Raw genomic sequence first — 16,116 nt, 5'->3', positions numbered from 1 at the left:
CTGACATTAACCTGTAGGTAATAGATAGAGTTAGTCTCCTTCATGTCAGAGACTGATTTGTGGATTACTGATTTGAATCTTGAAGTCTTGCACTCGTCCATGACTGAAGTGACTGAACATGTCTGAAGTTATTTTGGAGGAGTGAAATAATTAATTGACTAGTGGTTTCCTTCTATGTAGCTTCTTGTTAGTTGTAATGTTATATCCTTATTTGTAAGTCACTTTGGATAAAAGCGTCTGCATAAACATAAAACATCAAGTGTGGTTATTAGTCATAATTAATTATGAAATACAAAATTGTGTAGTTATTGCTGCATAGATTCGGAGCAAAGCCTTGTTAAGGTCTCGTGGAATGCTGAGTATAATCATGATTTATCTTTATTGGCTGCTTTTCAGCTCATACTCCCAAGATTTTTGAGAACACATTTAAAAAGCTGTGCAGTATTGTCACTTTCTACATTAAAAAAATAAAACAAAAGAAAGCATTACTTAAATTTTAATCTATTTCTATTTTACAGTGATTTTTTGTAATACTCGTTCTTTATCTGTATTTCTTATTTCTGCTAATTACCCCTTTTGTGACAGCAAGATGGTTTTTATTCATAGAAACCATCTTGCTGTCACAATGGGCTTCTTTTGGACAATGCCATTTGCTGCATGTCATCCCCTCTCTCTGCCCTGTTTCCTGTCTCTCTCCACTGTACTATCAATAAAGGCATTGAAAAGCCCCCCAAAAAACAAAGAGGGCAGAAGTCAGAGAATCCCTCCCTTCTATGCTTTTAACCATGGGCCTTTGTGTGACATGGGATCAGTAACACTTTACTGAAAGATGTGTCTATTCATGGTTGCATTAAGACAATAACATTACTTGTGTATGTATATATATATATACATACATATGTGTGTGTGTGTGTGTATGCTTTGGATGTAAACACAGGATATTAAAACAACGTTTTTATAGTTTATGGTTGGCTATAGAAAATATTATCACATTAGCACTCAGATGAACACAATCACAGGTCCGTTTCAATGATCAAAATAAATGTTATGCTGAAAGAGTCAAGTCAGCTGTAAAAAAAAAAAACTTCAGTCTTATGTTGTGGGGTTTTTATATTCATCTACTATTACATTTCATATATACATCATACATCACTAATTATATTAATATGGAGTATTGTTGTTTTATGTATTGTTATATGTTAAGCCAAACCTACCTATTAACAATTGTGTTGATCTAAATAGCTGTTGCTTGCCAGTCAATGGTTTTCAGAAATGATAAGTCATTCAGACCATTTAAGAAACTAAAAAAATAAATCAAGTTAACTCAGTTAGGCAAATATCCTGCAAACAGTCCGTCAGACAAACGAGGATCATGTAGAATTATATCTCTAAAGAAATGAAAGAAATCAGAATAAAATAACACTTTCGTCACATGTGTAATACGATCTGCATTTTCACCTTATTGGTCAGCGAAAACATATATATTCGTTCGCGGGAATCATCAAGCCATATATGGGCGTAAATTTCTACGTAGAGGGGTGGCTGAACTTTTCAGCAGTTTGTTCTGTCATCATTAAAGTGTATTTTATCTGTAGACAGATTGTGTTTGATCAAATTATTATATTAAAGTTTAATGTTTATTTATTTGTACCAATTAATTTCTAAATGACATAAGTACCTTTCAATGGAAATCATACTTTAACCCTTTTCCATAAAAATAATAGTTTCGACCTAACTGGCGCGAAATTGAGTAGCCCCGCCTGTTATAAAACTCACGGCTACGTCAAGTGAAACTGCATGGCAGAAGTGACGTTATTTTTGCATTCAAAATAAAAGATTATTGGGAAATCCCAGCCCATCTTTGAATTGTAATTTCGCATAAATACATTAATTTTGAAAGGCAATCACCGGATGTGCGTCACTTCTTACTAACTGCATCTTCGGATACGCATCGTGTTTTCAGACATCTTAGGTGGATTTCCATACAGTTGCATTTAACTTAAGTACAATTTGATTTGGTTGGTACTTTTTGAATACCTTTCTGCAATCTTGCACACGTAGAAATTATCCTAAAACAAGACTGACTGCGAGGTACTTAACAAAGTTGGTTATGTAGCTGCTTAAATAACTTGCTTGTGTAACTGGCGTTTTGCTGTGTTTGTCCAAATTCTCTGGAACTTTAAAGATATCCCAGTCTCCTCTCCAGCTGTTGATAACTATGAGCTGGTAAGTTATTTAAATATGAATTATTTTTTCTTAATGGAGTAAAAGCGAAGGTAATTACCTTGTATATTTTCTAGCGATCGTACCAGTGATGACACACAGATTCCTCACCCCTTTGTTGGTTTATTTATGGTTTTCTCTTAATTTGAAACACGAACGTGTTAAGGCGGACACTTTGTTTAAAAATGCATTTCTTGTGAGGAAACACGACCATTCATACGGTGATTCATTGAAAATGATTGCCATATTGAATCTTAGAAAATATTTAGACACTGAAAGGTCATTTTAGTCATTTCAGCTGAGTACTCTTTCTCTCTCTCTCACTCTTTCTAGACGTGTTGTACGTAGAAATGAAAAAACAAAAATTGTATTGCAAAAATAGATTTCAGGTTGAAGTTCTGTTCTGCTAAGTGAAGTCTTTACACAGTCTGTAGTAAAAGATGAATCGCTGTAATTGGAGTGTGTTCTGCCTCCCTGTAAGATCAGCAGTTGAATTGAATCTGTTCTTTGGCAGTTTGAAGGAGGAAACTCGAAGCACATCCCCTCAATGCCCCAAACCTGATGAATCCGAGCAGCCGCTGGGTACAACCATGGAGACAGAAGCTGCCAGTGGTCAGTGAAGAGAATTCCAATCTTTCGCCTTAAGAGTGTTGCTTTCACTTTATTTTTCATTCATTTTTAAAGTTGAGATAATTCAGTTTTCACAAGGTTTTAATCACTTCATTAGGAAGAGGGTAAAGGCAACAAAGTATGCTGATGAATCAATACAGAGTGTGTGGAGTTTGTACTTGTTCAGATGGCATTTCCCCCACTGGTATAAATGTAACTTTCTCTTTAGATGCCAGTGTGAAATGTGAAGACATCTCCAAAGTGGTCATCACAAAGGAAATGGAGGAAGAAGAGAAGCAGCTGATGGAAGAAGGGGAGAGGAAAGAAAAGGAAATGATGGAAAAGGTGTTACCTGCTAGTTCCTTATTGTTTCAAATAATTTTTAGGTATCGAGTTTCATGTTAGTTTAGGTTGTATCATTTAGTCCTCTCTTGCATTAATTTATTAATGCACGATTGTTTTTGCCACAAGGCCCGGGAGTCATGGGAAAGGGACTCGCATGACATGCGGTTCAAGAGACTGCAACATTTGCTTCAGAAGAGCAATATCTATTCTAAATTCCTGCTGACAAAGATGGAACAGCAACATAATGAGGTGAAGTGTGTGGAAAAGTCCACTCTAAGAAACGGACACTGTAGCTGTTAACGCTGACACCGTTTGTCTGTCAATGCTTTCAGGAGAAACTCAGGAAGGAAAGACTGGAAAAGAAGCCCAAGAAGGTGAGGGACATTCAACTAAGAATACACAGTATTTTAGTCTAATATTAGATTATTAACCTCATCGTTTTTTTGTTTTTTTAGTTTCAAAACACCAGCAATGTGGATCCTGAGAAAGGTGAGCTGACTTTCAATTTCCTATCATGCAGCATGACGGTAATTAACAAAAACTAATTCTCCAATAAGAAATGCTAAGTACAAACTCAAGGTTCATGTCTGCTGACATTACTGGGTTTGAGGCTCTCTTTTTTTCTTTTTAAGTGGGTAAAAAGAAGAGGAAGAGAGATGAGGACTACAAAATAGCAGATGTCATGTCAGTGGAAGTAAGTCTTATTTGAATTTGTATCTGTTTTGTAGTTTGTTCTGTTAGCTCGTCTGTTCACATTGTTTCAACTTGTTTTTTTTTTTTATCTTCCAGGAAATCATGTCACAAGCTAAGAAATCAAAAGTGGAGGAAGGGGTAATGGTTATTTTGCTTTTTCTGCTTTCAGTTTGATCTAAATAAGAAATGTTTTTGTATTGTAATAATCCAGAGGTGAGAATTGAGGTGTTTGCAAGCTGTGCAGACTATTCAGACAGTTCGTTCTTTACATTCATTCTTTGTTTTTTTTATTCATCAGCAGGACAGTTAACCACAGATCTGTTTAATCTTTCATGCACATTACAAAGCGGAGCAGCCTGTGCTGCAGCTAATGCACTTCTATTGAAGACCATTTGATAAAATGTTTTCTCATTGTTCCCAAGCAGGCTATAATTCTTATAATTCTTGTCATGTTGCTTTTGGTTTGGCAAAAATATTTTTAACTTCATGTTTATCCAGAAGTTGATTGTCCACGGTGAGCTTATACAATTTTGAGAGACAGAACACCTTTATGGGGAATAAATAAATTTATAATAAATAAATAACTTTAAATAAAGTTATTTAAAGTACAAGATTCCTGATAGTTTACAATATTTGAGGGGTAGCTGAAGTTTACTGCAAAGCAAAAGCTTATTTTGGCCATACTTAAACTATACAGTAAATTTACACTTATCTCATATTGTACTGTCCAATCTGGATTAAAACCAATAATGAAGATGGGTGATGTCAAAATCACCACCTTTGGAGAAGTAAATTATGTATGAGTGGGGCTAAAATGCATAAGAGTCCATTTAGAGTGATTATTGTGTGTGTTACATCAGATTTTTTATTTTATTATTTTTATTAGACACCAGCGCAGGAGAAACTACGAGCTGAGGATATCGAAAAGATGACCGACTCCAACCAAGACATCAAGAACCGCCTCTCCGAGACCGTTCGAGACAATGCCAAGCATCTTCTGCATTCTCACAGGAAGGTGAATGGGCAGCCTGTCCCAATCCAGCAGCCAGAACTTTTCACTGGAGGAGTTATGAGGTGGTACCAGATCGAAGGCATCGAGTGGCTTAGGGTGAGCTGGGGATGGGGCTGGGGGACCAGAATGGGATTGTGGAAAAAGACTACTTACCATTGAGTCCTTCCTCTCTTCTGCAGTGAAGGTTTTTCTTTTTGAGTTTTCATCTCACCCTCACATGTCCCGTTCTTGTAAATGCCATATTTTGATTCAATCGTAATTTAAGTATTTGTATGTTAAATATGAAAATAATTCACAGAACCTCAGGGACCCATAATTAACTGCTCAGATAGTTTTATTTGTGTAGTGCTGTGTTATATTACCGTAAATTCCGGACTATAGAGTGCACCAGATTATAAACTGTGGGTGTCCACATTGTGATATGATATATTTACACAGAAAGATGTTACACGTGAGGATTTGGTAGCATAAAGAAATACATACTGCAAATCCTTTTTTTTTTTTTTTTCAAACAGTGCCTGTAACACCGATGGTTTTAACTTAAATACCTATCGGTAACGCACAAATACGTGACGTAAATGCTTTTTTTTCTAACAGTGCCTGTAACACCGATGGTTTTAACTTAAATACCTATCAGTAACGCACAAATACGTGATGTAAATGCTTTTTTTTCCCAAACAGTGCCTGTAACACTGATGGTTTTAAAAAAAGACCTACCAGGAAAAGTCACTGATCGCCTTCTTCACCATCAAAGTCATTTTCTTCAGTGTCCGAATTGAACAGCCTCAGAACATTTGTCACTCACATCAGTCCCTTCATTGTCACTCTCACAATCTCATCTCAGATTGGTCGCCTTTAATTTAAAAGCTGCATCATATGCATTTCTTCGTTTGTTTTGAGGGTGATTACAAATGACCGATTTACAATAATTTAGTAGTGTAAGTGTGTTTGATTTATCGTACATTTTCATTGGACCATGACTATTGGTTCAGTTTATTGGTCTAATGTTATGAGAAAAAATGTTTTTGGTGGCTTGGAAAAAAAAAAAAAGGAAAAAAAGTAGCGTCTTATGGTCCGGACTTTACGGTAAATGAATGAGTGATTGAAAAGAGAGCAGGGGTACAGCACCCCTTTGGTCAGTTTAAAGATGTGTCCTTCAACTATCAGTTTAAATCCCAGTAGCTTCTGCTGTTACAAAAAAGTTATTTTACTTTCACAAACCAAATGTTATTTCTGAAAATGACTCTTATGTTGTTATGGAGCTACAGCAATGAGCTGCCAGTCTGGTGCCAGTCTAGAATTTATTGCATTTTTTGTCAAAGTTGCTATGTAGGCCATTTGAACTCCAGGTAACCAGCTTCATGGATTGTATGAGTGCGGTGGCATGTGTTTTTTTTCTCTATGTGAACTGGGAGGCCACCAGTGTGATTACACCAAAAATACTGTTCCCCAGTGTCCACACTTCCTGGCTACAGTACCTTGAATGCTTGTTTCAGATGCTCATTATAAAATCAGCTCAGATGTTGTGTTGCCAGAAGGAATTCCCTTTGATTGTTTTTAGATATTATTTGTCAGTATTTCCCCAGATCTTTGGCTTTCTTCACCAGAGTGCAACAATATCAGATTCCTTGTCTGGCCTGCTGCTCTTAATGGACCCTATGGGCGTCCAACAACAGAAGCTACTGAATGGGTTATAGTGTTGACTTTCCTGCTAGTTGTGAACTTTTATCTTATGTTGTTCCCTCTGTCCTAGTAGATGTTGTGGGAGAATGGTATCAATGGGATCCTGGCTGATGAGATGGGACTGGGAAAGACCATCCAGTGCATTGCTCACATTGCCATGATGATAGAGAAAAAAGTAATGGGCCCCTTTTTGGTGGTGGCCCCTCTCTCCACTCTGCCTAATTGGATCAGTGAGTTCAAGCGCTTTACACCAGAGGTAAGGGCATTTGATAAGCTCAATGATGTGGAATGACCACACTGGAAAAAAATGAGATATTAAATTAGTCCCACCAAAAAAGGAACTTTGAAAAGGCATGTAAACACGTTAATCAGACAAGAATCTTACCAAATCAAGCTTCTCAAAATTGGACTAACACACTCAGAAAATGGAAGCTAAATCACTCCTGCGTGTATATGCTAAACTCAAATGGGCTGAGGCACTCTGCACATGCTCCAAAATGACTTTCCTTCACATATTTTTCTTTTTCTTTTGTCAGATAGTTTAATTATATATTTACATATACAACGATCTCCCATAGAGAAAGTTAGAAGAGGCATATTTTGAACATTTTTTCACAGTCTACAGCATTTTGGTGTAGATCATAAGTCGGTCAATAACTCTGTTCCCTTCTCCAACATATATATGCAGGATGGTGGATGCATTTAAATGGCAACTTCACTGAATGAATCTGGTTCTATCCGTTCCAGCTCAGCAGTGTGAGCATTGTCATGCGTTTGTTCTAGGTGTCTGTGCTGCTCTATCATGGCTCTCAGCCAGAGAGGGCGAAGTTGCTGAAGCAGATCCACAGGGCTCAGGTGCCACTCGGCATGTATCCTGTAGTGGTCACCTCCTTTGAGATCTCCATGATTGACAGAAAACTTCTACAGGTTGGATCCTTGTTTGTTCTTTATTAAACAAAAAATGCTGTTGACATATCAGTAAGTCTAACAAGACAAAATGTAAATATCTATTTAAAGTATCAAATACAAAAAGAATTGTATGGATCAGTAAAACAAAGTTGTGAGTGTTATTCTTCTGAAGTATACCTGAACAAGGGGCTTTCTGTTACTCCTTGTTATATCATACATTTGTGGACATGTGGTTGAGTCTGAAAATGTGTTTTAAGTTCCATGTCTTCAGTAGTGGCTTTTGATTGATAGAAGGCAGCTGATCATGAACAGAATATGAGAAGCAGCCACATGGTGATAAACGAGAAGAGTTGATACAATAAGGTGATGAACAGAAAGCTGCTTTCATGGTTGATTAATTATTTTGTCACTGTTCAGTACATTCTTCTTCAAGTTTCTCAATTTTACGGTTTAAACATAATTGGGATTGGCACTTGATATTTTCTAACATTTTATAAAACCACAGAATATAGTCATTATTAGGCATTTAATTTTCTGATGTTCACATTAGTCTTTTTTATAAAAAGACGCATCTGTTTTCTGTTCCAGCGCTTCCAGTGGAAGTATCTGATAGTGGACGAAGGCCACAGGATCAAGAACCTCAATTGTCGGCTGGTGCGGGAGCTGAAGACACTTCCCACTGACAACAAGCTGTTGCTAACTGGAACGCCGCTGCAGAACAACCTGGCTGAACTCTGGTCCCTCCTCAATTTCCTCCTGCCAGAGGTCTTTGATGATCTCAAGAGGTGATTTTTGTTGTTATTGATTGGCAAGTGCTGATCACACTCCAGCAGTTTCTCAGGTTAAAGATGTACTGCACTTTTGATGTGCTACATCAGTGTTATCTGACTAAAGCTTGTCTGATTTTTCTTTGCTGCAAGACTTGAACCAAGATCAAATGTGTTAAAACCAAAGTCATATTGAGTTAAATGTTCTTACAGCTTATAATTGTTATTATTATTCCCTCCCCCCTCTATCTCTGCCCTTTATCTTTCTGCACTTCCTTCTATGCCTGCACCCTATCTCTACTCTGTCCCCTCTGACAGAGTCGGACTCCTGGGTTCCTTCTATGGAGCTTATTGTTAGCTTTTTATAAAGCTGTTATATCTTCATTTGTAAGTCGCTTTGGATAAAAGCGTCTGATAAATACGGAAACAGAAACCACACAGGAACATGGGGCCACTCCTGACTACACTGAAATAATGTTGAAATCAGAAATCTGTGTGGTCAAACCATCTACTGCAGGACTATTCCAGTATCTTCTTCCAGTTAATTCTAATTGCTTTTAAAATGCTGAATTTTAAAATCAAACATAATATTCTTCCCACAGCTTTGAGTCATGGTTTGACATCAACACTCTTGGTGAGGCTGAGACTGTGGTAGTAGCTGAACGTGAGCGGAACATCCTGAGCATGTTGCACCAGGTCAGTCACCACAAAGAGCAGATGTTGGGAGTGGTGGGCAGTATTATCTAACATTACAGTCCTATGATGTGCTCTGATGAGCATATTTTCCCCTGTGAAGTCTGTACTATTTGGATACTTTTTTAAATGAAACTCAAAATGCATTCAAAGCTGCATGTGGTTGTTTTAAGGTAAAGTGAATAATGTGATTTAAAATATAAATATATATTTCTTGAATTGTTTTTTTTTTTTCTGGTGGTCCAGAAAAATAATAAGTGCATTTCATAAAAGTTTTCTTTTGTCTCAGATTCTGACTCCATTCCTGCTAAGAAGGCTAAAGTCAGACGTTACGCTGGAGGTTCCTCCTAAGAAAGAGCTGATTGTTTATGCGCCGCTCACAGCCAAACAGGAGGCCTTTTACACTGCTGTGGTCAACAAGACCATTGCCAAGATGCTGGGCCAGGAAAAGGTACCACGCCATGGTCTTTCACCGTCTGGACTTTAAATTGGGAAATTCTAAATGTGATTTAATAACGAGATTTTAAAACTATTTTTAGTTGATACTCCAACACCAACATTTGAACAGAATATTGCATCCATCAATATGACTTTCCAAATCATAACAGCAGCAGAAATGTTTATTCAGCCGCTAACATCGTGCATGTCGATTGAACTGTTTGTACTTTTGCTTAATACAAACAAAGAAAGGCTGAACTCTGCCTGAGGGCATGTTTAATAGGATGAAGTGTTAAACAACATTAATTAAGTCACAAATTTTCAGATCCATTGTCCATGGAAAGCATTGCTCATAAACTGATGCCCTTCATGACTCACCCCACCAAAACTCTTCTAAACATGTAGGATGTAGAACTACTGTCATCATTGCAGCCTTGTCCTCCCTCTGAACTTCTCTCTGCTAGTATGTTCTATCCCTACCCTGTCACAAGAGGGCCTCTGAAGCCTGATTTGTAAAAAAAGTTCTGTCCTGGTTTATTTAGACTGACGCTCCCATAGTTTTGACGTTGAGTGGCAGACCCAAACGGCATAGTCGAAAGGTGGTGGACTACAAAGAAACAGAAGCAGACACAGCGTTTGCCTTAGAAAAATATCTGGACAGAGTCCGCAAGGAGGCTGAGCAAAGGTGAGCAGTGCCCACACACACTTCAGCCACAGCCTGAAGTCACTGTCTGTTCTATACTGCAAGTGTGAACCATTTACTATTAAATATGATGCTTTCCTGTGGGGGCCATCGCTCAGCTGATGAATTTACCTCAGCGATTCTACTCACCTTTATTCACCTCAGTAAATGATATGATCACCTTTTTGATTTAAAAACTCATGTCTTCATCAACATGCTGTCTGTGATGTTGTTCAATAACTTCTAAATTCTAGTTGTTTTTTGTACTTAAAGTAACAAATTGAAGATGATTTATCCTGGTCTACAAAACCTTTTTCATACAACTGGACAATCAGACATATTTCTGTTGTTGTGTGTCTGCTTTTTAGCTCGAACAATGACACCCGTGTGGCTTTGTGGTTAGAAGTTGGCTTTAAGGTTAGGGACAGAGTTACAGTCAAATATCTTATTTTTCTGAAAGATTGTGTTCTGGTTTCCCAACAGGTATTTGACCAACTTGAAGGTTGAATTTTGTATTCTGATAAATGGACTGCATTTACAAAGCACATTCACACACTCTTGCAGCACTTCTTAGCTGATACACTTTTACAGGGTACGCAGTGCTTTATTTCTGTATCATATACACACACTAACATGTGGGGGCAATGTGGGTTCAGTGTCTTGCCCAAAGACACTTTGATACTCTCGTTGGCAGACAACCACTCTACATCCTGAGCTACAGCGTCCTTCCTTATGGTTAGGAAGTATTGTTAAGTTGAAAGCCTCCCGTGAGTGCATGCCTTGTTCAAATTCTAACTTGCAGTGAGAGAGGATAAGAGACAAGCATGTCGCCCTCATCCCCAATACCCTGAAAAGCTCCAACAAAATGTGCTCATACCGTCTTTCCTCTCTTACCCAACAGTCCTTCTCCGGTATTGGATGTTCAGAGCCCACTGGATTCTCAGATAAACCTGAAGCTACAGAACATACTCATGCTGCTAAAAAGATGCTGTAACCACCCTTATCTGGTGCAATACCCCCTCGACCCTGCCACACAGGAGTTCAAGGTACCTCAGTTTCCTGTACTAACCGTCTGTCATGATGATGTACAACAGCTCTTGTTTTTGTCATTTGATTGCCTGTTTCTTCTTTCCAGTAACTTGTACCTTCTTCACATGTCATCCTTATTGCAGATTGATGAACAGCTCGTGCAGAGCTCTGGAAAGTTTCTCATCCTGGACAGGCTACTGCCCGCTCTGAAGAAAAGGGGACATAAGGTAAAATAGCTACTTTGAAAAATTGGAGTGTTGTAACAGTTTCTAGCCTTGAGCCTGAAACCATAAGCAAGCTACAAATCGGAGACGCTAACCACTAGTCAACTACTCGGATCATCTTTCAGGATGAGTATTAAAATCCTATACATAAGAATCCTGTCATCATCTGGAAAGAACTTTGTAGCATGGATAACTGGATCCAACCCAGTTTTAAGTAGTACCTCCACTGTGTTACAATGGTTTGTTGTTTGTTTGTTTGTTTGTTTGTTTGTTGTTTGTTTGTTTGTTTGAGGAACATAATTTGCTTCCCCTGTGTGTGCAGGCAGGTTTCAGTAAGAGTTTTCAATGACTGAATGCTGCTGAGTTCTGTTGAAAATACTGCATCTTTGTATCTGTATTACACAATGTCATCATACTGTATATTACCTATAATTAGTTCTTAGTTCTATGATTTGTGTGGGTGGGTTTTGGCCTAGGTTCTGATCTTCAGTCAAATGACATCTATCTTGGACATTCTGATGGATTACTGCTATCTCCGAGGCTTTCAGTACAGCCGGTTGGATGGCAGCATGTCTTACGCTGACAGAGATGAAAATGTGAGTTTTTTTAAGGTTAAACTGTGAAAGCAGAGAAGAGATGTTAGAATTCATCAACCCTAGAAAGCTGAGTAGTTTTCTTGAAATTTCTGGATCCACCCTCAATGTTGTGGTTTTCATTTGTTTTTTCTCTATCAGATGACAAAATTTTCCAAAGATCCTGAAGTGTTCCTGTTCTTGCTGAGCACTAGAGCTGGAGGACTAGGGATCAACTTAACAGCTGCTGACACGGTCATTATCTTTGACAGTGACTGGGTAGGTGCAGATGAAAAAGCATGAAAAATTCAGTTTTTAAAGTATCACTCTGTTTCCAATGTAATGATTGAGATTATTATTATAATATATTTCCTCTGACTACCAGGTCTAGCTCTTCATAGCTAATTAGAATTGGCGACACCAAGCTGATTGTATTTCATTACTAAATAGACATCACCTAAGCTTTTATCTCAACATTTATTTATCTCAACCAGTAAGCATTTTCCCTTGACTATCACTTCATACCTTACTTGTTTATTTTTACCCTTATGCACTGAGACATTGCATCTAACTTGTCTTCTCTTTGTCACAGCATAAGTTTCTGCTTTAGAACCGTTGCATCTCTATTATTAAGTTTTCTTCCTCTCCCCTCTCAGAACCCACAGGCCGACCTGCAGGCTCAGGACCGTTGTCACCGCATAGGGCAAACCAAACCAGTGGTTGTCTATCGCTTGGTCACAGCTAATACCATCGACCAAAAGATTCTGGAAAGGGCATCAGCCAAGAGGAAGCTGGAGCAGATGGTCATCCACAAGAGTCAGTTTCTAATGATCAGTGTTGCTGTCCTCTGTCCCCTCTGGGGTCGACTGCAGCATTAGATTATCAGTATTCCCTCCAACAAAGTATGCTCACACAGGTCTTTTATGTACAGTAATTGACCCGTGCCTCTGCTGCTATAAGCTCTTTGAATCCTGTCCTGAGACCACAAGGATGTGTCTCTGACATACTTTGGTGAGAATATCTGAGAGATTCCGTACCAAATCTTAAACTTCAGCCATGTCTTTACACACCTTTTCATAGCAGCTTGGTGTGTGTAGTGTGCAGTGCGACTCCACTCCTTTCAGCTACAGTATGTGTCTCTGTGTAGATTGTTGTAGCAGCAGCTTTGTGCAACACTGGAAATGTAGCTTTGGACACAAATTCTACTCATTAAACCATGGCAGGTAGTACTATATGAGACAGTATACAATACCTAATCAGATGAGATCACACAAACTGATCTTATTTGAAAGACTTAAGTTTCCCTCTTCTGCAGTTCAGCCACAGTTGGTTCTGACTTTTTAGGTGCAGTCTTATTGTTAGTGATATATTGAGCTGGACACGGGCTCAGACGGGAACCAAAATGAAAACAAAATGGCGGTATGCGTGACAGATTTTGGAATCCGGTGCACACATACGGCGCACTGGGTCTTACGGCTTTTAGGTGCGCCTTATGGTGCGGAAAATACGGCATTTATTTTTTTGGAAACTTTTACTTCCAGGCATTTCTTGTAAGTGAAAAGTTAGTGTTTTATTAACTTTCTTATTTATTGTGGATTCCACTATTATGCTGGGATAGTATGTCCCTATTGATGCTGCATTTAATAAGAAATGGGAACTCTGACTTTATATATAGTGTAAGGTAATTTCTTAAGTGAACTGCTTTTGAGAATGTGCTGTTAATAGTAAAGCTCAAAAGCAATAGCTAAGGAGTTCCAATTTCCCTCTTCCAATGTCTAACTAATTCAGCAGTATTTGTACAGGCAAGATGGATATTTCTACTCTGAGCTGCTACTGTGCTGATACAGCTCACTGAATGTCACCTTTTCAGACCAAAGTGACCCCACATATATACCATTAAGCACAGAAATTGTGGTGTTTTTGTTGTTTTTTTGCCCCTCATCTGAAAATATCCTTTTTTTTTCTTTTTTCTTTTTTTTTAAAGAAACCAAAAAGTTAAAATCGGGAACGCCAATCAAATTAATTGTGAATATGACAAAACCCTGTGGTCAAACAGTAGACCTGCATTCGTGCTACAGCCATCTTCATCAGTCCTACAGTTGATCTACAAAGTTGCTAGTTTGTAGAAACATTTTTTTCATACTTTTTTCGACAGATAAGTTCAAAGGCGGCAAGGCAGAACTGAAGCAAAGCAAAAGCTGCATTGATTTGGATGAGCTTCGGGAGCTGCTCAGAGTCAAAGGCCCTGAAAAGTAAGAAATGATGCTCTGCTCTAACTGAAAGTACAAAGACTGAAGTATAAAGATGACAAGAATGTGCCTTTAACTTGTCATCATTATAGAGTAACATTTGGCTGCATTTTCCCCCCTCAGGGAGGTGAAAGCATCAAGAGGGAAGGTGATCAGTGACAAGGACCTGGAGATTTTGCTGGATCGCAGCGACCTATTGGGTGTGTGGGCACATTGACTGTGTTTTACATGAGAAGCCAACCATTGCTTGGCATCAGGGGCCCACTTGTCCTCATGACTAACACTTTATTAAGACTCCCGTGCAGGCAATCGTTGCTATTGTCAAAAATGAATCATCAATCATTTGTGTTGGATTAATAATTTTTTTATCTATAAAAATGTAATGCTCAAAAGAGTGTTGGATACAGATATATAGCTAATATTAAGATAGTTTTATGGCCACTGGTTGTTTAAGCTGGTGGAAATTTGTCAGGAAATGTGGCTACAGAATGGAAGTGTCAAACCTTTATGAATTTTATTAATTTAATGTATACATTTTTAAGGAACCAGTGTGTAGACTGTAGTGCCATCTAGTCTGAATATGGTTGCACTTTTGAAAAGATGACCAATGTTATTTACTTAAGCCAGTCACTCTTACTTGTTCACACATTGGTGATGAAAGTAGAGCCACAGCAAAAACATAGGGAACCTCTTACCACAACTGTGGAGTATAATTCTTCTCCTGTCAGTATTGACTGGTATTTAATTTTTCTTTTTTTTTGTTACTTGAAAGCTAAAGTAACGCATCTCTTTTTTTTGTTTTCAGACAAAGACAAGCGGAGCATGAAGGAGAAGGTGGGAGTCTTCAGTGTGATCGATGCCAAAGAGTCACCAGAAACCACACTGACCTGAGAACACATAAACAGGATTTAGGGGGGAAAAACATCTTGGCCTTCAGTCAGATTGTCCACAACTGCTGTCACTCATGTAAGAGAAAGCAGGGACATTCCTGAAACTTCTCTTTGTAGATTTACATATGATACTTTCCTACTACTACTTTAACAGTCTTGATGATCTGTGTAATATTTTTTATGGTTTTTTTTTTACCTTTTTTGTTACATAATGGGATTTGTTTAACCACTGTGGCCTTTTTTTCTTTGATTGAACTGAAATTTTCAGTTTCATGGTTAAAAAGAGTTGACCCAGATTTTGGCAGAGGCATTGAAATGATCAAAGGATTTTATTTTTCCTCAGAGAAAGCCCTTCTACTCCTCACTGAAAATGTTCTCTGCCTGTAGATATGCTAAACATAAACCCCACAGATCTGCAGGGACACAATGGAGTTGTGTCATTATCTTTTACAATGTTCAGAATTCTAGCACTTTTATGCAGCTGAAACAATAGCTTTCTTATCTGTATCTAAATAAACCAGTAAAATGACTGTCTTGGTCTTTTTTTTTTTTCCCCTCAAAACCTGCGAGTGAGAAAACATGTTATGTTCACATCTGTTGTGCTGAATAAGTGGTTAAGGCAATCAGGGAAGACAATCAGACTGGTGACACATGAGGAAGGGCAAGTGACCTGAAACGAGAGGAGAGTTACTATTTCAAAATAAAACAGGAAATAACAAGACAAGACAAAATAAAACAAGCCCAGATGACCTTACCAAGGTGTGACATGTAGTTATAATGCACAATATTCAAAACATTTTTTTCTATATATAAATGTGTACTTATACATACACAAACTGAACGTAACAAGAAAATAAATAAATAAAATACATAACAATAAATACCTGGGGAAAGTCAGACATCTTTATTCTTGTACTTTGTAAAAGTCAATTCTCTGTACCTCTTTTTAAACTGGTTTATGTTTAGAATAGAATAGAATGGCAGTGATGATTTCATGAGATTCTTTATCAATAAAATTGTTTCTATCAGAGAGAAGATTGATGGAATCCTGCTGAGAGTTAAAGGAATACATGGCTCAACAGAGCTCGGACTCTTTGT

At 38.0% G+C, this 16,116-nt stretch overlaps 1 protein-coding gene across 2 annotated transcripts; it reads left to right on the top strand.

Moving 5' to 3' along the window:
• Positions 1–1,936: 1,936 nt before the first annotated feature.
• Positions 1,937–15,548, top strand: hells (helicase, lymphoid specific). Of its 2 annotated transcripts, none has more exons than XM_072391609.1 (23): positions 1,937–2,226; positions 2,738–2,835; positions 3,062–3,177; positions 3,304–3,426; positions 3,510–3,551; positions 3,633–3,666; positions 3,810–3,871; positions 3,967–4,008; positions 4,757–4,978; positions 6,639–6,821; positions 7,349–7,492; positions 8,063–8,259; positions 8,844–8,937; positions 9,224–9,385; positions 9,915–10,057; positions 10,956–11,100; positions 11,227–11,310; positions 11,784–11,903; positions 12,042–12,158; positions 12,536–12,695; positions 14,035–14,131; positions 14,252–14,328; positions 14,934–15,548. In XM_072391609.1, exons 1-23 carry the CDS (start codon positions 2,219–2,221, stop codon positions 15,017–15,019), a joined length of 2,556 nt encoding a protein of 851 aa, XP_072247710.1. In that variant the 5' UTR covers positions 1,937–2,218; the 3' UTR covers positions 15,020–15,548. The 2 variants fall into 2 exon arrangements, with proteins under 2 accessions (XP_072247710.1, XP_072247709.1); XM_072391608.1 differs by having other exon boundaries at positions 3,967–4,014.
• Positions 15,549–16,116: the final 568 nt, after the last annotated feature.

This window comes from Leuresthes tenuis, unplaced genomic scaffold, assembly GCF_036924035.1.
Source record: "Leuresthes tenuis unplaced genomic scaffold, fLeuTen1.0.hap1 SCAF_8, whole genome shotgun sequence".
Taxonomy (NCBI): domain Eukaryota; kingdom Metazoa; phylum Chordata; class Actinopteri; order Atheriniformes; family Atherinopsidae; genus Leuresthes; species Leuresthes tenuis.
The sequence above is the reverse complement of the archived record's forward strand: the minus strand, read 5'-3'. Positions and strand labels throughout refer to the sequence as shown.

Excerpts from the sequence above, each read along its gene's own strand:
- hells (XM_072391608.1), top strand. Across the intron at positions 3,427-3,509 it reads TGGAACAGCAACATAATGAG|GAGAAACTCAGGAAGGAAAG; the intron begins GTGAAGTGTGTG and ends CAATGCTTTCAG. Across the intron at positions 7,493-8,062 it reads TTGACAGAAAACTTCTACAG|CGCTTCCAGTGGAAGTATCT; the intron begins GTTGGATCCTTG and ends TTTCTGTTCCAG.